This window comes from Symsagittifera roscoffensis, chromosome 4 (genome assembly GCF_963678635.1).
Source record: "Symsagittifera roscoffensis chromosome 4, txSymRosc1.1, whole genome shotgun sequence".
Lineage (NCBI taxonomy): Eukaryota > Metazoa > Xenacoelomorpha > Acoela > Convolutidae > Symsagittifera > Symsagittifera roscoffensis.
Genome location: NC_087065.1, coordinates 33,654,271 through 33,680,501, shown reverse-complemented (window position 1 = coordinate 33,680,501; position 26,231 = coordinate 33,654,271). Strand labels below are relative to the sequence as shown.

The following is a 26,231-nucleotide window of genomic DNA, read 5'->3' as shown; positions in this document are numbered from 1 at the left end:
CTCGGGGGATTTTGAAGGGAGGCTTTTGTCGCGGGGGCTTTTGACTCGGGGGCTTTTGACGCTCAGCGACAGAAATCGATACGAAAGCTGCTGAATCGAAAAAAAAAGTTTTAAAAATGAGGAGAAAGCTAAAGCTATCAACATTTCATATCTTCAATCAGTTTGTCCGAAAACAAAAATAAATTTAAAAAAAATAACATGCCAAAAAAGGCAACTGAACACTAATTTGCATCGTAGCAAAACTTAAGAAGCAGGACCAAATCGACATTGCTAGATACAAGCAGAACAACCGCATGTATAATAATTAATGCACATTAAACGACAAATCAAACATTTTCGAAGAACTTTCAACAAGAATTTCAAAAAAATTTTCGCAAAATGGCTCAATTACTTCCATTAATGTCAATCAAAAAGTTAGGAGAAAGCTGAATCTAGAAAAAGAGTAATACAGGATCCGAAGTAATACAGACGAAAAAAAAACAAATAGACGAACGATGGTCCAAAAAAATATATTCAGGTTTAAAAAAAAGATCCCGGCCGAATTCAAACCCCAGACCTATGTCGTCTCAAGCATGTGTTACCTTTACGACAAGCCTTTATTCACAACGTAAAACGATAAATTTTCGTTTTTCAAAGGAAAATGGTAGATTTAAAGCATTTGCGCTCCAACCGATTTTCAAACGTCGACTTGAGTAAACATTTCAATCCTTGTAATTTTTAGGCCTTTTAACAGGCCAACATCGGACTTCTTAAACGTGTGCCAAGTGAAATTTTTTAAGCATTACATTATACGTTATAGCTTCCACGTGCGAAACTTCTTTCGTTAAACATACAAAAAATATTAGGTTAAAAAAGCTTAAACATGTCTCCATAGAGACTTCTTAAACATATGTCACATGAAACGCCAATTAAATAATAGATAAATTAAAACATCCGGCAAGTAACCGATAAAACTTTTAAAACCTGAGAAGTATAGACGAAATCCAAAGAGTCGACAAACAAATCAATTAAATTCTGAAAAAGTTTCCACTAGCAAACATTGCATTCAGAAACACATTCAGATGTTAAAAGTGCAAAGTGCATCTTGACTGAAACTTCTAAACTGCAGATGATAAAATTGGAGATCTTGTGCACGAAGTTGTTTACGAAGGAAAAGTCTTGAACCAGGTTGCAACAACCTTGCTTATCGCAAGGGTAATTTACTAATCGCATCAATTTAAAATGCCTAACGTTTTTCTGACGAATCGCAGAGACTTCAGGCAAGCCACAACTTGAAGTATTTTAAACATAGAGGCGAAGCTGCGCTTCGCAAACACTCGCGAGACCACGACAAAAAAGCAGCTACGTGTCCAACTCGAATCTGCGACCTAGCGAATTTGGGTCTCACGCACTAACCACTCAGCCACGGATGCCTACAATACCAAAAAACTAGCTACCAATAACGCAGCTCTATATGCTAATAAATTGCTATTCGATGCAGCAAAAGTAATACCAAATACAAGAAGACAATTTTGCATGTAATAAATTGGAAAGCATAAAGCCAATTTATGTATTAATTATGCATTTCAAAAAAATTGCGAGATACATAGAGTTAGAAAAACTTTAACACCGATCTTTTTATCATGTACTGATGTTTGAGACAAATGACTTTTTTCGGTTCATTTGATGATTTAAAAATGCATCGGCTGTGTTAACTTTTTACTAATCAAATGTCAAAGCACATATGAAATTAGACAGCTACCGCAGCCTACCGATTCAAAAGTGCCACCAAAAGTAGCACTTTTATTTGCGACTTAGGCTGAGAAAAAAGATAGTTCGTACTAATACATTTTGCTTCGCAAGTGTAAAAAAAGCCAGTCAAAACAATTTGAGTACTCAGACAACTTTGCAATCAATTTCTCTAACTTGCACATTATCTTTTGAGAGATATTCCTGTTATCATCATTAAAAAAGCCTATTTGTGAAGATACATATGCCAATTGCTATATTCAAAAAGACTAAACACCGTAAAAACGGTTTTCCCTTTTCCTTCCAATTTTTGAAAATGAAATCAGGACTTCGCTGAGTAAACAAAATATGAAATACCTATCGGAATGTTTGTTTCAGGGAAATTATTTAAAAGTGTTGCTCTCATCTGATTAGTTAGTGTATTTGAACCAGCACAAAAAATCTGTGGCGGGAACATTAGTAACACCTACTTGCACAGTAATCGGATTGTCCGCCTTTTCAAAGAGAGTCGGCTTCTTCTAAGATTTGCTCATGTTCGTTTCCAGCTTCAACATTGCTAGCATTTGGCCCAACTTCTGAGCCATGAAAGTAATCTCCAAACGCAATTGAAGCTAAAAAAAATCAGTAGTCACAAATAAACTAGTCAGAATGAGATTTTTTTTTCAAGATTTCAGGTCACGAAAAGACTGGAAAAAAGTTTTGGTATAATGGGTGATTTCTTCCAGCCTATTTTGGGGTACCTCAAGTAAAACTCGTTAAGGGTCTGTTTTCCGTGCGGAAATACAGGATATATATGCCATTGCATGAACTACTAAAAACAGTTAGACATTGTACCTTATGCCGCTATAATAGATATGATATTATCATCAAACCTTTTAGTTGATCTTAGAAGTCTGATAAGTAAATTAGTACTTATTATATGTTAACAACCATATGTTATAGTTATCTATGAGTCGCTGTCCCTCAACTGATTCAAGTTCAGCGTCAATTCAGAATTACGAAAAACAGAATGAATTCAAATTGTTTATTCTCGTTGTTCTTACACATTAGAGATTCAGCACGTTAGGTCTCAATTATCTGGTATGCCACGCTATGCCTCCACTTTTTTGACTACAAACTTTTTTTCACTTCAAAACTGAGAAAAACAATTATCTTTCTGATCCACTTGGATAACAATGAGCCATTTGCTGAAACCGTTCCCGTAATCTGCCATTGACTTATTTCGATAAATAAACTACACGCTTATTAAAAAAAACGCACTATACTACAGTCAAACCTCTAATACAAAAAAAATAAAGATAACTGTTTCAAAATTTGCACTGAAGATTATTTCCGAAGCTAACGATTTCCAGACCATCGTATTTTTAACTCTAAATTGCAAACCCTAGAATGCCCGGCATCATAAAACTGCAACTTATAATTTCATATTAAAACGTCTTAGATGCTTTGTCGAAACCACTCCCGTATTCTGGCTGACATATTTCGATCACGATAAACCACTTGGTAGTTTTGCCTATAGGCTTATTATACAAAAACTCACAATACTACAGTCAAATTTCAAATACGAAAAAAAAATTAAGGATACCTTTTTCAAAATTTGCCATGAAAATTCTTTCCGAAGCTAATGATTTCCAGACCTCATACATTTGCAACTTATAAAGTTTATATCAAAGGTTCTTTTGATGCTTTATATAATCAAGTAAATTTTAAAATAAGATACTTGTTTATTTTAGTGATTCTATTTCAGTGACTTCTACACATCATTCGCTGCCACTAAAAGCTTCAACAAATAGGCGAAGCTGAACTTTGCAAACAAGCAGGAAAAACAGCAAAAAGTATCTCAAAAAATAAAACAAGTGAAATGAGGAAATAAATGATTAATATGATAATTGACTCTCCTCTTCCCATATATATAATTTTTGAATAGAAAAGTTTGTATTAGCAGTGACTTTTTTGAGATTCTTGTTTAACTTATTCATTTAGCTCATTAGCCCATACTCATACTATTTGCTGTCATCAATAGTTTAATCCAGAGTAAATAATTAAAAAACATCATCAAATAAGTGATCTAAAATTTATTGAAAATTGTCGCATGACAAATTGTCATTTTTTATATCTCGATAACGACTATTTCCTGAGCTGTAAATATCAGAGAGTAGATTTGAAACCTCTGGGTTTGAAAAGCTGTCTGTCATAGGTTTGTTGATTCAAATTTTGTGAAGCATTTTCTTTGATTGCACTATTCCCAAAAACTCATAATAACGTTAAACTCAGAAACAACGGATTTAAAATGTTTTTTTAAAAAAAAAAAAAAAACTGAAAGTAAAAGCATTCGCGCTCCACCAGGTGCATCTTGAAAACCGTATAACCTTAGTCAAAAAATTTGAATGTATACTTCAGAAAACATTTGAAACGTTGCAATACCTTCTCGTTTCAGCATATCAAAATACAGACTTATCATAAATCGGTGTACTGATGCGGGACGAAAACGTAATTTCAATATATGGACTTTACCCAAAACGTTGGTTGTTTCTCTAATAAATTGAGTGAGATGAGTCATAATTTAGAGACAAAGGGAAACCCTCACAAAAAAATTAAGGAGTAGCAGCTTCTGCAGAAAAACTTAGCGATACCGCTTCTTTCGGTTGAAAATTTTATCTCCGATTTGATAGGGTATTTTGTAAAATTGTAAAAAAAAATCCGTCAAGATTCAAAAATTTGACTATCCTAAATCGTTAATTTTTTTCTGCTAAAAGCTGGCCATGGCCGGTAAAGTAAAGTAGCTTCCCAAAATCAGATTTCTAGATTGAAAACTCAACCTGAGAATTGGCACGGTAATTTTCGAGCAGAGTAGAAAGACTTCAAAAACGGTCAAAGTTTCAAAACTTTCACTTGTTTGCAGGCCATAACTTTTTTCTGAAAAAAAAACGGGACGACGCAAATTATATATGTTTAGCTTCCAACAACCTGTTGTCTCGATTAAACCTATGATATCAGATTTGGCAGGATAGTAATTGAGAAAAGTCCAAAAAAGGTCAGCAAATCAAAAAGTTGACATTTCCGAGTATCATAGTTTTTTGTTTTAAAAAAATAAGGCGTAGCCGCTTATGCAGAAGAGATTCGCCCGACTTGTAGTTCCAATTGTCACATTTGCCAGGGTAGTTCTCGAACAACAATTTCAAAAAACGGTCGAAAAAATCAATATTTTGGCTTTATGGAGGGCCATTATTTTTTTGTGTCATAAAAATTTGGTCGTAGTTGCAAATACAAAGGCCCTTCTTACAACCCGGTTTATGGATTGAACCCAAAATCTCAGATAAGGGAGGGTACTTTTCGATAAAATTCATAATATAAAAAACGGCTCAAAAATGACTTTTCCGAGGACGATAACTGTTAGTGTAAAAAAATTTGTGAGTGGACGCTAATGCAAGGGAGCTTTTTATATCTGTTATCTCCACAGAAGCCACAACCAAACAAAAAACTGAAAAACAAAACGAGAAAAATTAAAAAATTGGACTATCCGAGGGCCATAAATTCATGTATAAAAATTTTAAGTGTAGCCGCTTCTGAACGGGAGCTTTTCAAATCCGTTTCATTCATTGAAACCTAAAATCTGAGATTTCGTAGGATACCTATTGAGAAAACGAATAAAAAAATCAAAAATGTTTGTCAATATTCCCCCACAGACTTTTCCGAAGGGGAGTATGCAAACACAAAGAAGGTGCTCGTTCTATGGATTTATATTTCTTGAAAATCGGTTGAAGGGTTGGTTTTCGACAAAATAGTTTTTATGCAAGAAGTGATAAAATTCTGCAAAGCGTCTCAAAAAAATATAAAGAAACCCAACTCCATGCACTTTCATAACACCTGTTTTTGTCAAACAGGAACTCTAGCCAAACACGCCACGTAAAAAATTTCAAATTCAATTTGTCAACTGAACAAAATTTACCATGCGAAAACAAGACCGACAATCTTTGAGCAGACACCAGTTGAGCCAAAAAAATGAATTTGTTCAAAAAAATTCAAGCCCCCCTCCTGAAACTAACCTGTAGTAACTAAAACCCACCCAGTAGTTAAATTTGAATCTTCATGAAATTGTGCATGTCAGCTGCATATTGATTCAAATGATTTTGATAAACTATTTGTTAACCCAAAAAAAGTCTTCATTACGATTTGATACCTCTTGCTAGTCGCGGGCGTAATTACTAACGGATTAAAGCATACAGAGCGAAATCAAAACCAACAACTTTTGAGCAGACAACAATTGAGCAGAAAATTGATTCTGTAAAAAAGTTTAAACTCGTGATGTGGCAACTAAGCCGACAAAACTTGAGCAGAAAAACGGAAGTCTGACTATTCAACTTTTTCCGGAAAAAACTTCAATTTCATAAATACTGAAAAAATAAGGTTGGGCTAGGACTCGATTTTCAGACCTATGGTGCAAAAGCGACCACGTAACTTAAGGCCAACTGGGAATGAACCTCGAAGTTGTTAAGCTTCAATGATAAGAAAAGCAAATGAGACTTGTGATAAAAATTTGCAGCGAAAAAAAACTAAGCACAGGGGCGAAGCGGAGCTTCGTACTACTTGCTATACAAAGCATACAAAAACAAGAAAAAAAATCGAAAAAAAAGAAAGAAATGTTGAAAAAATGAGCCAAAACTTTCGTATGTCTCGCTATAAGATAACTGGGGGCAGTAGCAGAAGGTCTAACACCGGTATGGCTGGAGGGGGAGAGAGCAGGGCGCGGAAAAGAGCAGGAGCAAAATTTATGTTTATTATACTTTCGACATGTTGAACTCGGTATTATCTACCATTGATTTCCAGCTGGAAATACACAGGCCGAGTTTGTAACGCAAACTTGTATTTGCATGTAACTGATACAAATGCATGTACCCATAAAATCGTTTGGTTCAATTTGGGCAAAGATAATACTTAGCCAACATATATTTATTTCTTTTCACAATCAGCTTGAAATCTGTTAGGGCAAATTACATTGTTATGTATGTAGCTAATTGTTTTCTTTGCCTACAAGCTCCACCAAAAACTTGAAAAATTGATTATAAATTAAACAACTTGAGATTTTAAAATAAACTAGTTCATTTTAAATACGGTCCTAAAATCGTCTGGTTTTCTTTGAAGGCTAAACATGTGCTAAACATAAATAACCTACGGAAAATTCAGTCTATTAAACACACAGAATAAATGATAAACCAACAATCTGCACTTAGTTTAAATCAGAAAAAGGGGTGAAACAAATTGCTCAAACCTAAAACACATCTAACTAATCAAATCTTAAACTAGTGTCACACACTTTTGGATTAAAAAATCAATAACCGTGCATCTGAAAATAAAACTGAAAATCTATTGGAAAAAAATTCCAGCGGAAAAAGTTCTAACAGAACAGTTTGACGCCTATAAAAAACCATGAACTATATTTACCCTCATGAAAGTGGAAAAAAAAGTACTGAAAAATTCTATAAAATTACAAAATTAATTACCCGACAAGCCGACAAAATTTGGGTCGAAGTAAAAAAAGCCGAAGAAAATCAACTTATATCTAAAAAAACTTTTCCAGCTGTTAAACAATTATCAATTCAGTCGTTGAACCCAGTTATTGAGTTACAGCTGTTAGATGTGCAAGTGGGGTAGAAAAAGAGTTGCATTTGGAGAAAATTATTATAATACAACAAAATGGCGTCAACAAATTTCAGTTTCAAAATTGGATTTAATTTTCATAACCAAATTCTTTAAAAATCGTAAAAATTCAAAGCTAATTTCGAAACTGAACGCTATTCATGTCAGTTTTTTTTGCAGATTTTGCATTTTCATAATTTGAGAGCGTAAGTTTGGGTCTGATTTGCTCTTGCATTTCATTTGAATTGCACTTGAAAACAAATCAAAAATCAAGCCGCGAAAAAAAACATTGTTGAGCGTGAACAACTTCAGAGAATTCGTCCTGAAAAAAAAACTCAAACAAAAAACTACAAAGACTTACATAAAAGATAAACCACTTCGTTCCTAACACTTAATAAACATCTGCAACGCTTTATCTGACCTGGTGGAGGCCCTCTATCATCTGGCCGAATAGCATAGAGTGGAACTTGCTGGTTGCCATTGGCATCGCCATTTAGTCGTGGCTCTTGAACTTGTCTCAATGGTAGCTGCTGGATCTCGGCATTGCTGGGGCGTCGGTTTCCAGTCCAACAAAAACACTGCCGCATTTTCTCCCAGTTCCGCCGTTCGACTCTGCCCGTCTTAACCAAGACAGCGAACGCGATTAATAACAATGATGCAGCTAAGACAATAAAAGCATACGCTATGAATAAACTTTTATCGACAATCACAGTCATTGAAGGCGTTTCTTCGTCTAACCTGGCAGTCAACGATTGATCAGACGGTTTTTGCTTTTGGCCCTTTTCCCGAATCACAAGCGGCTTCACTGGTGGGATTTGCTTGATGGGCGGTTCATGTCTCTGACTCTTTTCCGGAACCAACGGCAGATACTTTTGCAGATACTTGCATGTTTTATTATCGTTCAGTTTGGCTTCTTTTGGTTCGAAAGTTACGGTATCGGCGATCCCATTGGAATGAATTTCTATAGAAGAGCTCAATCCGCCACAGGCTAAACGACTGTGAGACAGAACCTGCACTTTCTTATAAAGATCCGCGTCTCCTAAGGGAAGCGCAATCCGCATCTTCGGCAGTTGTTCCCTGTCACTGCCCGACACCTGAAGTTTGGCGACGAAGTAGTGGTCGACATTCTGGTTTGAGCTCGATGAGAAGTAGTTGATATAAAAAAGCACCTCTCTTGTCTGGTGGATGTTGCTGCGGTCACTTTCAAGGCTAAGGACGAGATATTTTACGCTTGGATCTGATGAGTGAATAGTAACAACATTCACATAAGTAGCGTCGACTTGCGGTTGACAAAAAACGTCATAATAAGTCTCGCTATGCAGCTGATCGTAGAACAGTTCACGAGTGCTTAATAAAACTGCAAAAATAGCTACTTTACTACACAAAACCTTATTTAGGTTAGTTGATTAATTAGAATCCTAAATTAAAGTTTTCTTGTCGAAGTAATGATATTCGTTCAAATCAATTTTTTTACTGAAGTTTTGTTTATAAATTAACAAAACAATCAAAATTATCATAACGTAATTAACTAAATAGGCCAATTAAATCACAGACCACTCACCGTGACAATGAACACACTCATTCTTCTCGTCAATGTAGAGTGAGCACCTGCTCATAAAACTGTTCTCATCTACTTCGGACAGCACACCCTTAGGAACATAATAGCTCAATAAGGAAAGAAGAGAAAATAGATTCAAGATAGTATCGCACTTCATAACTTGTCCATTTTAAACGTCACTCGCTGCACCAAAATTTCACAAGATGTCTCACAAATGCGGATTCCACTTGACTCGACCCTCATGACAGAACTAAAAGACATTAAAAAAAAGGCTAGGTCCACTGCAAAAATAGGATGACCAAAATTAAGACCAAAATAAGCGAATTTATCGCTGAAACTAATTGGTTTGGATCTTAATGAAATTAATACAGTGCTGATTTAAATAAACCGGGCAAAACCAACAAAATTTGAAATTTCAAACGGGTTGGTCTCAAATTGGGTTGAAATTAGACAAAGTGAACAGAGCAAAGTGAACTTATTAAATAGTTTCAGTTAAAAATGAATACAAGGGGCAGCCGTGGTAGCCCCAATAGTCAATATTGAATTGTTGAAAAGTTTGATCACGACGATATTTTCTGGATTACTAATCACTGGACACTGGGTGGAGCTACACTCTGGACGGCTCCCGACTTGCTGTGTTCACCATCCCAATTCCCAATCAGCTGAGTTCATTCCAATTTTGTTTATTTACTTATTTTTCTTAGTCTCTATACCTTATGATCAAAATAGTAGGTGCAAGTTCTCTTTACCATTCCATCAATAAACTTGAACAATCGGAACAAGATAAGCTTGCTGATCCTGTTCACTCTTTCCCTGGACTGAATCTTGACCCTAGCACGTCAAATTACTGCCTCGATTACCTTTCATCAACCCCTCTCAGGAACTGCAAAATTGTTCTCTGGCACGATTTATTAAACAACACAATTACATCGCACCCGAAAAAAGGCAACATACCCCAAACAATCGAAGAACTGATTGCGACACTCAAGACTATTCCAAACCTCTTTTGTGTCGTTACCTGTCAACGCAAAGGTGCTCCCTACATATTCGACGATCATCGACGTGACCAAGCACATTATCAGTGCTTCCGAAAGAATTGACGAATCGTTAATTGCCGAATACCGAAAACTGCACCAGGCTGCTGACATAGAGTCGGGGACTCTAGCTACTGTGCTGCACTATTTTCCCGACTTCAATAGAATCTTCAAAACACGTGGCACGAAGCGCGAAGCTAAACGGCGAAAATTCTAAACAGGTACGCAAATCTGAGTCCTAAACCTTAAAATCTCAACAGGCGTGCTCATCGAGTCTCTGGCTCTGAGCCCCTCTAAATATTTTAAGATGTCTAAACATAACACCCGAAATCGGGTTAAGTCAGTCTCTGATTCTTGTAGTACGTGCTGCGAGAAAATCCTTAAAAATGAAAGCTCTTTCGACTGCTTTTGCTGTGATTGTCGAATGCACCTGAATGAAGACTGCACTGGTCTAAGTGAAGCCGCTGTCAATGGAGTACCAGCCTTAGGAAAAAATGCTCTATTGATATGCAACAAATGCGTTGAAGAAAAACGTCAAGATAATTAGACCCAAGCTGCCCATGAAACTACAACCTCAAAAGAACTTCGAGAACTCAAAAGAAAACCCTGACCTCAAAAAACAGTGACCGAAATCAAAACGCTGCTAACCACAAAACAAGCTGATTCGGATTATCCAACCCAACCTAGCTCAATTGCCAGTCGCCAAAAACCGCCACCGAAATCCGCCGAGGAACTCGATGGAATTCGCATACGAGGAATCCCTGAATCAACGGAGAAGGAAGCAAGGTTGCGCCAAGAACACGATCTCGCCGAAGTTCAAAAAGTATTGACCCATATGGATGTCAATGCCTTAATTGGCGATGTCATACGCCTGGGTCGATATGACGAGAACAAGACAAGAACAATCCTATTAAAAGTGCCCAATGCATACCAACGACGAATGATATTGCTATCTGCGAGGAAACTGAAAAACTTCCCTCAACCAATTTTCCTCAGCCGACAACTGACCAAGGAAGAAGCTGATCAAGAAAACCTTGCCCGCGTCAGAAGAACGCAACTTATCAGCGACAAATCTGTAGACAGAAAGGACATAAGAGTCCACGATGCAACTCTGTACATTCGGAAAGGTGGAAAGTGGATAAAAGAGAAACTCCCAGATCCCGAAGCACCCAATTGACAAGCAGCGACGATGAATATCCTTGTTTAAAATGTCAGAAGTATTCTTGAGTATCAACGGCGGACATAAGAAAGGACATAAGAGTCCACGATGCAACTCTGTACATTCGGAAAGGTGGAAAGTGGATAAAAGAGAAACTCCCAGATCCCGAAGCACCCAATTGACTAGCAGCGACGATGAATATACTTGTTTAAAATGTCAGAAGTATTCTTGAGTATCAACGGCGGACAACTTTCTCTAATGCTGTCCAAGTAAAAAAAACGCTTTTCAAGTCATCTGCCTAACTGAAACCTAGTTGACAGAAAGCATCGGCTACGCTGCACTTTTTCTGACAAACTACGTTATCCACCGAAATGACAGACCGAGTGACAAAGGCTTGACAAAACATGGTGGCGTACTCATAGCAGTAAACCGTAACATTCCAAGTAGCCAAATCATTTCCGCGTTTCAAGATTGTGTTATCATCCGCATATCCCTGAACAAGCCGATTTTAATATGCTGCATCTACAGCGCTCCTTCAAACAGTACCTACACATGGGACATCTCAGATCTAATCGAACTCCTAAAGTTCCTGAGGCGTAAGCGATTCGAACAAAGTGCAATTTGTTCGTATATAGTTGGAGATATAAATTTTAACTGTACACACTGGCCGTCAATGACTTCAACTTCTCTAGATTGAAGGCAAAATTGAAAATCTGCAAACTGAACTAACACTGCAAACATGAGCAGTCAATCCTTGACGAACTCTGTGAGTCAAACTTCCAAAAACTTTAAAAACCCCTGATGGAAAATCACTAGACGTTCTCCTTAGTAAACCGCAATTTGTGACCAGCGTAAAACTTGACAACCGTCTGATTAGTCTATTCAGTTCCGACCATTTGCCACTCCATGCCAAAGTCTCATTTGACTACCGACCTGTTCATAAAAAGACACCAGCCATCAAACAAAACTAGATTTTGGCATTTTCGCGTACAAGAAAGCAAACTGGGAAGAAGTGAATGAATTCATTCGTCAACACCCCTTCCAACCATTTTGCTTGAGCAACGTTGAACTGATACTCGATCATTGGTACGAGTGGTTATACGAAATACTACAGGACCTGCTAGCTATCACTACAAAACACAGGTCTTAACTAGCTCCTTGGGTGGGAAGCGATTCCTCCAACCTTATAAAGAAATTAAATACACTCCAACTTCAAAAATCAGCGAAAAACTACCCCATCGAACGAAGCCAAAAATGAAAATCTGCAAACTGAACTAACACTGTCCCTTCAAAATGACCAGCATCTCCACGAAAAAATGCTTTTTGAGAATGGGAAATTCAGAGAAATACAACGATATCTGAAATCGATCACAAAGTCTCGCATGATTCTTTCAGAGATCTTCCTAGATCAAAAAATAGCCAATACAGACGCTCAAAATTGTTAAACATATATTTTCAATCAGTTTTCACACGAAACGCCAACGTTGGGAAAGCAGAACGACAAGATAACGTTCTTCTGAACAGTATCAATTTCACTATCGATGAAATAGAAGATGCCCTGAACGAGCTGCACGTAAATAAGGCAAATGGACCAGACATGATTGGTTAAACTCTTCTGAAAAACCTCTTAAAGTCACTACCAAAATCACTTTACTTACTGCTCAACTAGATTGCAAGTAAAGCGATATTTCCAACAAAATGGAAGATCAGCGAAATCGCACCAATTTTCAAAGACGGGGATAAACAAGACGTATCAAATTACAGGCCGATCAGCCTGCTCTCAGCAGTGTCAAAACTGCTTGAGAAACTAATATTTGAGAAACTGGTCCCAATTTTCTACCCAACCCTAACACCAGACCAACACGGTTTTAGACCTAAACGATCGACGATAACAAACCTAATAGAGTATCTACACGAGATATTTAGCTGCCTAGATTTGCCAAACTGCAACTACCTGAACACCTTCTACTTGGACTTTCAAAAGGCTTTTGACAAAGTCTCGCACGGAATCCTCATGGAGAAATTATCGACTTCTGGAATTGGAGGAAATTGTTTATCTCTGATACACAGCTACTTCTCGAACCGGAAGCAAACATTGAGGCTGAATTACACAATTTCCGGAGAGCTGGAAGTCTTCAGCGGCGTTACCCAGGGCTCCATACTCGGGCCGCTTCTCTTCCTAGTCTTCATAAATGACCTACCGTCCTGTGTCATGTCCGCAACATTTGGTTATGCAGACGACTACAAAATTGTTGGAGACAACCCTTTAACTCTCAACATAGATGTTAGGAGACTATGGAGGTGGTGCGAGGAAAACTGCATGTCAATGAACCTGACGAAAAGCAAAGTCCTCTGTATCAATGGATCAGCTACAATTGCACTCCCTAATTACAGCTTCGAAACCACTGAAGTAATGAAAGATCTGGGCATCCTGATAACCGACACGCTCTCTTGGACGCAACAAGCAAAAAAGAGGGCTGAAAAAGCCTTAAACGCTCTCTTCGTACTCAAAAGGAATCTCTCAAAAGCGAATTTTGCGACCAGAAAAAACGCATATATCTGTTACGTTGGGCCAATTCTGTGCTACGGTTCAGCTATCTGGAAACCATCAAAATGTGACTTAGGAATCATAGAAAGTGCAGCGGAAAGCGATCTCGTGGATTTTCATGACAAGCAATAGCCATATCTCCTATAAAGACAAACTCGTGAAACTTAACATCCTTCCTTTGTCTCTATACCAAGAGCTTCATGTTGGACTGCTGTTTGCAAAAATACTAGCTGGAAAAGAAGAGCTCAAATGACACGAAATTTCGTCTGCAAACAAATGCGTCTGAAGAAGTGCGAGTCGGATTTCTGGTTTCGGGCATGTCGTCCTGTTAATCTGTTCAACGAATACTTCAAATGTGACATATTGTTTGACCCAGAATGCAAAAACCGACTTCTAGGAATGTACACAAAGTTTTTCAAAACTCGCTACAACGAATCAGACACATACACTAGGCGCATTTTATCGAATGCAACAACTGTAGAGACCTGAAGAAACTTACATTTATAACTGAAAACTAAACTTTGAACAATGCAATGACTGGGTTTTATGCGAACCGTTGGATTAAATTCCTAAATCCTTTGTTATTATTATTATTATATAAAAGTTGCTTAGAATTTTATCTTAATTAATATGATGCAATTTGTTTTGCAAAAATTGCAAGCAAAATTTTACCCCAAACATGGGTCATATGGGCTTTCTTCAGTTTATCAAGAATTACGCTTTAACTCCAAAGTAAATCAATGAAAAAATTATATCGCAAGAAGCCTTCTACATAACCCAACAATGTTCTAAGGGGGTAAATTCTCCAAAATTGTGTATAAAAAAATGTTTTGCTTTTTAGCCAAAAAAGGTCATATTTGTTCAGACTTTAGACAAAGTAAGGAATATACATGTTAGGTGGTTTTTTATTCAGACCAATTCTCAAAAAACTTTCCTCGGGGGATCGATCCATGGATCCTTGTGGTCCCAGAGGGAGCGCGCTCACTACGTTACGCAGACTTAACGTTTCATGTGATACGCTCATAAATAAACTTAAATGACGATAATTTGGTGCTGAAAGTTAAACGCGCAATTTTTACGCTTGGCGTACTATCCCGTACCACAAATTCGTTCCAACTTCATGAGGCAGGCTAATTGTTTTTATTAATTCCATGCTCGATTCTTCATTTTCAAATTAAAATTCATAGTTTGTCAATATTCCATTAAAAATATTTCAAGACCAGATGATGGACAGTAACCCGATAAGAGCAGTTACTATGTAAACTGAAAATTTTTGCTTAAAAACGAATTTCAAATGTTTTGCGCAAAATTTTGCAAATTTTAACCTTCTGGAAATTTGTTGGCTTGTAAATATTTCAAGCGATATAAATGTTGGGCTTCTTGCGATATAATTTTCTTATTGATTAACTAGAGAGTTTAAGCGTAATTCTTGAGAACAAGAAAAAAGCCAGAATGACTTATTTTTGGGGTAAAACTGTGGTTGCGATTTTCGCAAAACAAATTGCATCGTATCAATTCTTGAGAAATTATAAGCAACTTTGGTTCTTTTTACTTTCTCTCTAACCTTAACCCAAATTGAGGAAAACGCGTTTAAAGTTCTCGATAATTTTTGTTTTGTCCGGTTAATTTAATCAGCACTGTAGTACATACCAACCAAACAAATAAACTCAAGCAAACACAGAGTTTCGCTTTTGGCTGGGAAATAATTGAGCTATTAAAATAGAAGCGCTGATTATGTAACATAAAATGCAAAAAGAATGTGATCAAATTTTTATTATCATTATTATAACCCATTTAGCATTTTCTGATGTTATTAAGGCACAAAATTTGCAAAATCTAACTAATATTTACAAAAATACTTTGAAAAACTATTGCAAAACCATTTCACTAATCATCATATTTGGCAATAGGGTAAGTTTGCCGTCGAATGAACTTAAAATATTAAATTGCAACAAACTTTTCAATCACCGGCAAGCCTACGTATATATAAAAAAAGTATCACATGAACGTAGAACTCTGAGAAAGTAGGGGCGCAAGCAGTAACCATCCAGTAAGTCGTGTTTATGTTTAACTTCCGGCAATTATTTTAGGCTCTGTCAAAACATTGAATCGAGTATTTATCCTAACATTCCAGGGCTGTAAGCAGTTGCTCACGAAGTATATCATTTTTACTGGGCAAACTTCTTGCTCAAATGTATGCTTATTAGCGGAATAGTTTTACTGTAAGTAACGAAGGGAGCGGAAGGTATCGTTCCCAAAACTGGGAAACCCTCAACCTCCTTCTTTCCTACACCTCTTGGTTGCGCCTGCCTACAATTGATCATCAAATCAACAATTTCGACGCACAACTACAAATTTCATTTGATTCATTTAAAAAATCAAGAAGAGCTGATACATCTCACAGACAGTACATTTTAGGGTTGGAAATACGAAGGTTTTTCCTCAAAAAACCTTTACGTTTTTTAAATAAAAAACATGCTTTTAGTAGTTTATTTATGATTGCGCCTGCCTAGAAGATGGTTGCTTTCTTTCTCTATAGGCAAAGACTTCATTCTCCTCCTCCAGGTTTTAGCTAAGCAAATGTGACCAAAAATCTCTATTAAAACAAGGATTAAAAATATTCGTGCATCTAGTACTGCATTGTAGCAATAATTCTAGCCTTAAATGCAACCCGATTATTCAAAACAAATGATTCCTTTCTCAAAATTGAAGAAGCTCGTTCAAAATTTCCAGCATATTTTTAATCCTTGTTTTAATAGAAATTTGTGGAGTAACAGTGCATTGTCAGCTTTTATTGAAGAATGACGTCTGAAACTCTTATGATCAGTTTTCCAGCCGCAGGAAACGTCAGTTTTTCCAATACATGAAAACATCGGTTTTAATTTTTCGTTTTGAAGCCTATTTATTGCCTTGTTTTCAAAACGTGTTCACATTTCCAACCCTAGTCACTAACTTAACTGATCGAGATATGTAACAATACGATAGATAGAAAGAAGATGGTTGCTTTCTTTCCCTATAGGCAAAGACTTCATTCTCCTCCGCCAGGTTTTAGCTAAGCAAATATGACCAAAGATATGCTGGTTTTTTCCTGTGAATTTGGTTAAACATCAGTGTCGACGTTTAAGTTGTCACCAGGTGGCATGTTTCTTTCATCGCCTACGCAAAAAGACAAACTGAGGAAATCAAATGTTTTGGGAATAGTGAAAGGAGCGGCAACTTGGCTCATATAGAAAGTATGTGAATTGTAGTATCAGAGGAAAAGGAGTGCGTTAAAGTGGCTAGAACGGGGGAACCCCTTATGCACTAAGGACCGAAAGCGCGAAGAACCGAATTTTGTCGGCCAATCAGAATCAATGGTGACATGTTACAATAGGAGCAGGTTTACTTCTACTTCTCTCAGTCTATACAAAAAAAAACTTCCCAGTAGGAATCGAAACCGGACTTCTGCTCTTTGGTTCAACTGTTATTCAAACCAACTGCTGATTTCGAATCTAATTTTAAAATCGTCTACAATTATTTCGCTTCGGTGGTATAGTGGCTAAAACATCTGTCATCTGTCCATAGGCCCAAATTTGAATCCCGGTGGAGCCTTAGTTTGTCCTCAGCTAAATTAAACCAGTAGCATCTGCCACCCTTGTAAAACATCACCAAAGTTATTAATCAAAAATTCGATGCAAATAAGCGATAATGTCTGTCAGTTTTCTTCTGTTTTATATTTGTTCCCACACAACCTTCCAGTGTTCTTTTTTGAACAATTTAAAGGGTATTGATTGGTTGAAAATTTTCGCGTACTCGCTCTTTTGTACATGCGAATAGTGTCCGCTAGTTCAGTTGCTTATTCTGCAGTAAAAAAGGGCGCACAATTATCCGCTTGAAAGAGCAATTGATCAGCTCGCATGTTTCCGCTCTCCGGTAGCGAAAAGAGATCAAAAACCTACTCTATAAATATGCTCCAACTAACCGGAATTGTCGGTGTGCTCTGACTCATTTTCAGAAACCGGTTTCATCTCCAGCAGCAAGCCATCCAATTTTTCTAAAAACAAAATCCGCAACTAATTATTATTCACTAGTTGATAACCTGATAAAAGTCTATATTCGGAATAAAAAACCCTGGCTAATCGCTAGTGTAATAATATTTCTTTTAAAACAAGAAACTCAAGCAATGAAAAAAGAAGAATCTACTTAACAATCACCCTCCCTTTGGTATCTACTTAAGAATTGCCACCCCTATTAATAAAAGCAGTAATTTAGCACTGAGCTTTATTTGAGAATTATAATTTTGCTGCATTCAGATTGGTCAAAAATTCGCTAATTAAATCTACTTAACAATTTTCCCCCTTTCTTAAAATGGGGGGGGGGGGCAATTGTTAAGTAGATCCAAAAAAAAATTTAAAAAACCATAAATTTGTCTTGAAAAATATGATTTTGAAAACGTGCCAAATCAGTCAACTGGAAGTTAAATTAGCATAAAATTTACGAAGCAATATCAAAAACAGCGATTCATGAGCAGACCCTCGTTGAGTCGAAAAAACAACTTAACAGCTCAAAAAAAAGTTGAAAGTTTCCGCTCAAAAGAGCAATATAAGCCCCACTAAGCAGGAAAGATATAAACCGATAACGTTTATCCAGAAAAAAAAAACGAAAATTACACCCAAACGGAGCTGGTAACTTTACAACCGATATAAAAAACCAATTCAAAATAGAGCGGGTAATGAAGGACAAAAGAAAGTCCCAAAAAGCCAGAAAAACTCAATTTCGTTTTGAAAACGGGTACATTTTATGCATTTTCCATCAAAAAAACTTTAAAAATAGAAATTATTAAAAACAAAATAATAGTTGAACACTAAATCAGGGTTGCATGATTAAAATCAAAGATTTAAATCCGGTTTTAATCAAAGAATAAAAATCAAAAGAATCAACGGCGCAAATCTATTACGTCATCCCGCCGCGGTAAACAAATATAGCAGCTATGCAGTGTATACATTGATTACCTATATCGCTCTTTCAACTTGCACTCTGCTATGCTGCTTACATCGCAGCTATGCAGTATTAAAATTTAGCTTCACTTTATCTTCTAACTCAGCTTCACACTTATTGCATTTCTACCCTATTCACTCTATCCGGATCAATTTAAGACCAATCCGACGCCTTTGGGCGGTCGCGGCATTATTTGGCAGAACCAATGGAAAATCAATAAGAATCCGAAATTTCATTGCGGTCAAATGGTTCGTAGCAATATCAGTGATTTGTAAGCCAAGTTATAGAACCGTACTAAAAGCGCTTATATTGCGAGACCTCAGAGATTTGTCCTAATAAACATGTGTTACACCGTAATAAAGGGTCACTTTTAATTTATAAATGTTAAAAGCTGACTTGATATTACCTACAACAACTACACCTAGACTACAATTGATGTTTGACACTTTGAAACTTTAAATATTGATACTTTTCATGTTTTCATACTTGTATTGTTGTCTTTTCAGAAGATTTGAATTTACACTTCTTCTTCACACTTTCAACTTGCACACTTTCAACTTCCGTAATAAATTGCTCTTCGTTACTGACAACGCAGCGAATGAGGAAGACTCTTTCTGAAGGTGACCACGAAGCGGTATTCATGTTTGGATGCTCAGCACACATTCTCAACTTACTGATGAAAGACTTTCAAGTCAAAAGTGTACTAGATAAAATCTTACCAGTCATCAAGTATTTCCGAAACGTTCATAGGGATGATTCTTGGCTACGTGAAAAAGAATTGCCCCGGAAACTTTCTCTGCCCAATGACACTCGCTGGAACAGTACCCGGGATGGCCTAACGTCATACATCGAAGCATGGCCTGCTATGGTAACAATTGCCAAAGAAAATCGCATAGAAATGCCGAAAGAAATTTACGATGCGATAACCAACTTGAACCTGAAAGGCAATATTGAAGATTATTTGTTACTTCTGAATCCTGTGAGTTACGCTCTGGATAAAATTCAAGCTTCTGACGGGAACTTGTCAGACGCTGTCAAAATTTGGCACGATCTTTCGAAGGAACTTGGGCCTAGGTTAAGCATCAAGCAGATGGAGTCATTCGCAAAACGTCGGTCAATGGCGCTGACACCAATGCATTTGTTCAGTTTTCACGTGGACCCGAGATACCGTCATGAAAACTTACAGACAGCGATTGAAATTGAGTCTGCGCTTGATTAAGCTAGCAGTCTGCACCTGTCTTTGATCGCTACTATTCTCCAGTTCACTGTTGGAGATGCTCCTTTCAAGAGCATCATGTTAAAAAAAGAAGCAATTTCGGCTGTGAGTCCAGCCAGTTGGTGGTCACTGGCCACTGTTGTCGAGAGTCATAAAGATCATATCAGAAAAGTTCTTTCGTGCATGTGCACAACAGCCGAGCAGGAAAGGCTTTTCAGCACTTTCGGATTTGTCCATTCCAGCCTCAGAAACCGACTGGGAATAGAAAAATGTGGGAAACTTGTGTTCTGCTTTCCAGTGCTGAATCAGTAATTTCACTTGAATTAACTGATTCTTGAAACAAAAGCGTTTTCAAAATAAATCAAAAATATCAAGGAAAAACAAAAAAAATTGGATTTAAATCAATTGAGAATATACATCAGATTTTTATGCTACCCTGCACCAAAAAACAAATTTTGACTTGAACGGGTTTTTAGAACTCAAATTGCTAGGATATAAGTCATGTGAACAAGGTTGATCACGGAAAAAAGCCGAGTTGTCTAAAAATAATTGTGCGTACCCTCTAATGCAGGGTAGTCTCCCGAACCTGTTCTATCCATTGAAGCCAAAATCTCAGATTTTGGAGGTTATTTTTCGGGAAAATCCAAAAATATGGGTCAACAAATCCCCCCACACACTTTTTCGAAAGCTGTAGAAAGTGGGGGTAAGGTAAAGAGATTGGGGGAGTATGCTGACACACAGTTGAATGGGCGGACTTCCCATTGATACCATTTTTTTGAAAAACTGCAGAGTTTTTGAGAAATAACTTTTTGAAAAAAGTGCTAAAATTTTCGAAAGCGTCTCAAAACCCGATCCCATACATTTTCATAATACCTCTTTTTTATCAAACAGGAATTACACCCCTACAACAGGAAAAATAATCGAAAAAATAATTCAAGAATAAATTCAACACAAATTAACTCAATGTTACTGTGCAATAAATTGTTCACAAGACAAAAAAATGAAGCAATCGCACAGAATAACTAAAAAAAAGTCCAGTGTTTACAAACAATGATATTCAAAATGAAGGTTCCCTAAATTTACAGCAGCTAAAACTAATAAAAACAGAAACAATTTTTGAACAAAACCCTAAAAAATGAGAGCAAAAGTGACGCTAATTTAAAAATTTAGAAACGAATTCGTATTTATATGAAAAAGCGGAAAAATTGAACACTAAAATCGATCAATGTGCTAATAATGAAGCGGAAAACAACAGCCTAATTTATTTTCAAAAATCAAACAAATCGACCAGACAGAGGTCACGGTTGGAAGGGTCCCAGTGTGATCCCCTTCCTCAAGGTGGGACCGGCTGCGGATGACAGCCCCCTCGCCAACCGTTATGGTTGGTCCTGCGTTGAGAAGCACCGGGGGTTATATAAAAAAACAGACAGAAACACAAGAAATTTAGAGAAAAAGGATTGAGCGGAAACATAGCTAACAGACATGGAAAAAACGTCACTGGCCGCAAAGAGAAATATGCTTTGCAAGCTCTTTGAATTTCAAAAAAAAATGATCGACACTTTTTTATATTTCACCCTATTTGAGAACCCATTCTGCTGGGAAGTCTGAAAATTAAAATCCATTTTCGAGACTGAAAGTGGCCGAGTTTTTGTGACCTACGCATTTATGCTGTTCAATAGTGGAGTTTGCCTTCCTTTTAACAAAAGAAAAAATCTAAAACAAATCAAAACTCAACACAGAGGCGAAGCTGAGCTTCGCACAGCTTGCAAAACAAAACAAGAAAGCCGCTAAGTCGTGAAAAAAAAATCGAAACTGCTGAAAAAACTAGATCTATCAAAAATACTAAGGCTATTTTTAAAAGGAAAACGGATCCAAAAAATAAATACCTTCGTAGAAACCTTTTAAATCAACAAGACTCCAAACTTTTAAAAATAATAATAAGTCCCCTTCAACCTCAAAACGCACATACACAAAAACTTTATTTGCTCGTCAAATGAAAAAATATGAACCCGGTTTAAAATGAGTCGAGACGTATTTCGCCGATAAAAAAAGAAAAAAGCCGAGAAAATATCAGAAAAATTAAGATTAATAAAAAATTATTAAGTGCCTCTCACCCTCAACACACATGATAACTTTTTTTCGCTCCTCAAAAGACGCGATACAAGTCCAAAAAGCCGATTTCATAAAGGCCGAAATCTATCAAGTGAAAAGAAAGGAATAGAAAACAAAACAAAAAATCCAGAAAAAAAATTGATGCCAAGAAAAACAATAGTTTCTCTTAAAATTTTATCCAGAGGGAAGCATAAACATATGTTTTTCTTCAAACTACTCAAAAACTGGTGGTTAAGTCGATAAAATATAAACCGCAATCATTTGCGCGAAATAAAGTTTCTAAGCGAAACAAAAAACAAAAGGGAAACATATGAAGTCAAGGTAAAAAATTATAAACAGCAAAAATAAAAACACTAAGAACAACTACGATGCAACGTTCGTACTGCAAAAAAAAACTTCTACGATGCGGCAACGTAGCCGATGAAACATAAGCAGACGAACCATAATTCCAATTTTTTGAAATTGAAAATTTCCTGTTTAAAAAAACAGTCAGTGTGCGATTCCAGGCGCTGTCCCAGAGTTTTCGTTACCTCCAGACCAATTGCGCCTGAGACGCAAGAAATGAATTTATCATCAAATGTACTACCTAAATTTACTATTTTCAATGTTGATCATTATGTAAACAAAGTTATTTAAGGGAAAAAAGTCTAGTACCCGATTGCAATACCCCAGCTTATTGCAAGAGTAAACAGCAAAACTAGAAGAGCGTGAAAATTTAAGGAATTTTCCTTGAAAAGTAACAAAATCCTTACGACCTATGTTGATGTCTTCACTACGTTCATTGACGCTTAACAAAATATAAAAGGCACATTTTAAACTTTTTTTACCCGAAAACGAATGCGATAAGTGGAGAAAATAACAATTTCAATTTCGCATTTTAAGTAACACCACCAAAAATAATCATTGAAGACTTCAACACATGTTTGTTTTTGGCGATGTTAGTTAATATGCGATTTTACAACTGATAATTTTTTTCCCATTCATTATTTTGTGTAGTTTATCTTGAAATTGATCTCCTTTTCGGGCAAATCAAATTTAAAAAATTTGATAAAGTGCTTTTGCTTTTTGCTAAATGTTAATGAGCGTAGTGAAGGCATGAAAATAGGTCGTGCAGATTTTGCTACTTTTTTTCAGGAAAAGTCCTTAAATGTTCACGCTCATATTTGATTTTTCGCTGTTTACCCTTGCGCTCATAAACCAGAAAATAAGGTTTCCAACGAAGCTACCGATCAGAAAAAGAAAACTATTTAAATTTTTTTACAAATCTGGCAAGAAGTTTAGAAACCAAACTTTACATGCACTGCCTCCATGCTATCAATTGTTTTAAATAGACCGACCAGTTAACCAAAAAAGAGAAGTAGAACTTTCATGTAAGGCCTACATACTATCAATTGTTTTACCGACCAGTAAACGAAAACATCAATACGAGCATTTACTGCACGCATACATGCGGCAAGTGCTGAAGTGACGCTACATGGTGATATGTTAAAAAACTCTTTAACAGGAAAAAATTATAGTGCCCGGTTGCAATACCACTGCTTATGGCAAGAACAATTTGGCTGTGAGACAGTAACAAGATTTAAAGAAATCAGATTCAAACACTGTCTTGTTTGGTGTTTACCATTTTTTATACTTCTCGATTTTATTTCACGGATATAGCTTACCGGGTTCATGGCCACGGTCAAGCATAACCACTACCTTTGGCCCTCGGTCGTTAACTCGTGCGACTTGTTCATTTAGCGCCTCTTGTTCATCATCTGGTTCCTGTAGTTCATTACGTGAGCCCTGTTCACTGTCCTCAGTATTAACGGCGCGCTCATCTTCCCCGCAGTAATTCTCTCCCTCCTTAGCATTTCTTTTTCTTTTTCGATAGTACACATAAAGCATCACTGCAATTAGCATAGGCAGAAGTACGAGAGGTAGAACTAAAAGCAAAGGCAGAGCCTTTGATGGAATTTTTGAACTTGAATCAGGTTCTCCTCTAGTTTCGGCGACTTCAGTTGCCACCATGTCATTTGCGGACTCAATCAGGCCATTGTAAGGAGTGGTGCTCAGTATAGACATGAGGGTAGTTATCTCACTTAAGTAGTCGATCTGTAGATACTCGCACCCACCATTTAGACCGTCTTTAGGAATAAAGCTGACTCTAGCGATCTGTTCGGCTGCCTGATGATCCACAGTGAACTCACTGTACAGTCCCGCACATGCCGCTTTGCTGTGTGACACAACTTCTATCTTTTGATCCAAGTCAACGCCAGGCAGCACGAAGGGAATCTTCATGTGAGGCAAATCATCCTTATGACTTCCTCCAAGCGAGATGTTCACAGCACGATAGATGACGTTCCAAATCGAATCGGAAAAGTAAGTTATTTTGAAAACAATCTCTTTCGTTTCTTGTATTGTTGAGCGAATACTGTGCAAACTGGTTAAAAGGACAACTTCTCCCGAAGAGTTGAGCAGCACAATGTCGTTGTAGACAGCATCGATTTGTGTTTGGCAAGAGTCGTGATAAAATGTTTCATTTTGAAAATAAAGACTGAACTCCGCTTCAGAGCTCGAACGCGCTAAAAGGCAATTTGATTTGTTAAATAAATAAAAGCATTTTTTATAGATAACAAAGGTAATCCTTTGCATTGCGTTATATCAATTTACACTAGCATTATAGGCTTAAACTATTCAATTTTTTGGAAAACAAGCTACAAAAATTTATTTAAGATGTTGACCTGCATTAAGAAGCAAAATAATGCGCAGAGGCGCAGCGGTAGTCGCATCACTTAGACACACGCAGAGGCGCAGCGGTGATTTAGCTTAGACACACATTTCAAACTTGAAATGGAACAAAATGATAAAAACCGCAATCAGAGCAGTTTTGATTTCTCGAAGTCATCGGACATTCCTTTTTTGATGCAGACACTACATATCGTCACCTAATAGTTATTTCACAACAATTTTCAGTTCTTGACGGTTTCCATGCAAATAACACAGAATTTACCAACCCCAGCGACAACAATTTTCAAAAACAAGAATAGCCGGTTACTGTGCAAACAGCACGAAATGTTCCGACCATAGTCTGAAAAAACTTAATATTCTTTTTTCAAATTTCTGATGTTTTTTTTCTGCGTGGTGTGATGAAAAAACCTGAACGAATAACTAAAACTTAACATTTTCGACGGTTATAGTAAAAAAAGAAAAATGGACACCGGTTTAGGTAGAAAATATCTAGAAAAACGAAAAATCGTTAAAAGATCAACATTTTTTTTTTTGAGTTTGTTTTTAATTTTGAAGTTAAAGATTCCCAAAATTTTGCTTGAACAATCCAAAAAATAAATTTACTCGAAAAAAAATGAACATTTTGCTGCTTAAACTAAGCATAATTAAGCTATTATAAGCCTGCTCATTCGCCTTTACTCGCTCGAAATTACAATAACAACTTCAAACAAGTTTTTCTCAAAACTGGAAAAAAAATTCAAGAAGTCGTTCGAATCACGACTGAAAGAGCTCCAATATGATATATCACTCGATACATTCCAATGATTACTTGTGGAAGCTCATTTTGCGTGGGAAACAAAGAGAAAAACTTGAATGAATCCGAATACATTGTTCCTCCGCAGTTTTCAAATGATCGCAACAAAAAACCACTTTGTTGTTGAAATGATAAAATTTGACAAAGATTCGAAGCGGAGCTTCGCAACACTTGACATGCGACAAAAAAAATGCATTACAATTTACAAAAAAAAACGAAAAAAGAAATGAGCTAAGCTATTTTTTTTAATAAGTTGACAAAGTTAGTTGAAAGAGACTAAAAAGTGCAAAAACAAAATTCATACTTTTCTCATATTATGTTCAAAAACTTGAAATAACATTGCGATGGATTTACCCAGCAGCAACTCTGTCGAAAAACTTGGTTGACCACTGTTAAGCCGAAATCAGTACTTAACATACTTTTTCCTGTGACAAAGCATTTCTGCGATACTAACAATTGAATCACTAGTATATTTATACAGTACCGTATTATCACCAACGCTGTTCATCACATCTGAGTGTTGGGAACTACGAAGATCTGAACACCATTTAATCGAATCTATTGAGAGCAAGCAGACAAAAACCACAGTTCTCAGAGCCGATCGGCTGGAAAAACAATAACAATGTGATTTTGAAAAAAGTGCGATCAAACTTTTCTGCTTACTGACGATTAAAAAGAATGTAGATAGCTTGCTGGCCGCACACCTATTTCAAGAAACCGCTTTGTTGTTGTTTTTTTT

General features: G+C 36.7%; 4 protein-coding genes across 10 annotated transcripts in view; 1 reads left to right on the top strand and 3 right to left on the bottom strand.

Annotated features, from left to right (window-relative positions):
• Nucleotides 1-26,231, bottom strand: part of LOC134845262 (uncharacterized) — a 216,052-nt gene that overhangs the window by 133,191 nt on the left and 56,630 nt on the right. The window lies entirely within an intron of this gene.
• The window catches only part of LOC134845257 (eukaryotic peptide chain release factor subunit 1-like), a 574,579-nt gene that overhangs the window by 494,703 nt on the left and 53,645 nt on the right, over nucleotides 1-26,231 (bottom strand). For 2 of the 3 annotated variants that reach the window (XM_063862197.1, XM_063862198.1), the window contains exons 3-5: nucleotides 23,634-24,533; nucleotides 17,626-17,697; nucleotides 16,364-16,820 (exon numbers count right to left, since the gene is read on the bottom strand). The exons of the other annotated variant lie outside the window; for it this stretch is intronic. In XM_063862197.1, the coding sequence (XP_063718267.1) occupies nucleotides 16,765-16,820; nucleotides 17,626-17,697; nucleotides 23,634-24,533 (1,028 nt within the window). In that variant the 3' untranslated portion in view covers nucleotides 16,364-16,764. Of the gene's footprint in view, nucleotides 1-16,363; nucleotides 16,821-17,625; nucleotides 17,698-23,633; nucleotides 24,534-26,231 lie in introns of those variants that run through there. 3 annotated transcript variants of the gene reach the window in all.
• The window catches only part of LOC134845258 (RNA 3'-terminal phosphate cyclase-like), an 82,363-nt gene that overhangs the window by 2,487 nt on the left and 53,645 nt on the right, over nucleotides 1-26,231 (bottom strand). The window contains exons 2-4 of one of the 5 annotated variants that reach the window (XM_063862199.1): nucleotides 8,927-9,176; nucleotides 7,787-8,722; nucleotides 2,199-2,339 (exon numbers count right to left, since the gene is read on the bottom strand). In XM_063862199.1, coding sequence (XP_063718269.1) covers nucleotides 2,227-2,339; nucleotides 7,787-8,722; nucleotides 8,927-9,080 — 1,203 coding nt within the window. In that variant the 5' untranslated portion in view covers nucleotides 9,081-9,176 and the 3' untranslated portion in view covers nucleotides 2,199-2,226. Of the gene's footprint in view, nucleotides 1-2,198; nucleotides 2,340-7,786; nucleotides 8,723-8,926; nucleotides 9,177-26,231 lie in introns of those variants that run through there. The other 4 variants (XM_063862200.1, XM_063862201.1, XM_063862202.1 and 1 more) reach the window with 4 other exon arrangements.
• The window catches only part of LOC134845252 (uncharacterized), a 111,921-nt gene continuing 95,086 nt past the window's right edge, over nucleotides 9,397-26,231 (top strand). The window contains exon 1 of the mRNA XM_063862180.1: nucleotides 9,397-9,409. The gene's annotated coding sequence lies outside the window, so the exon portion shown is untranslated. The remainder of the gene's footprint in view (nucleotides 9,410-26,231) is intronic.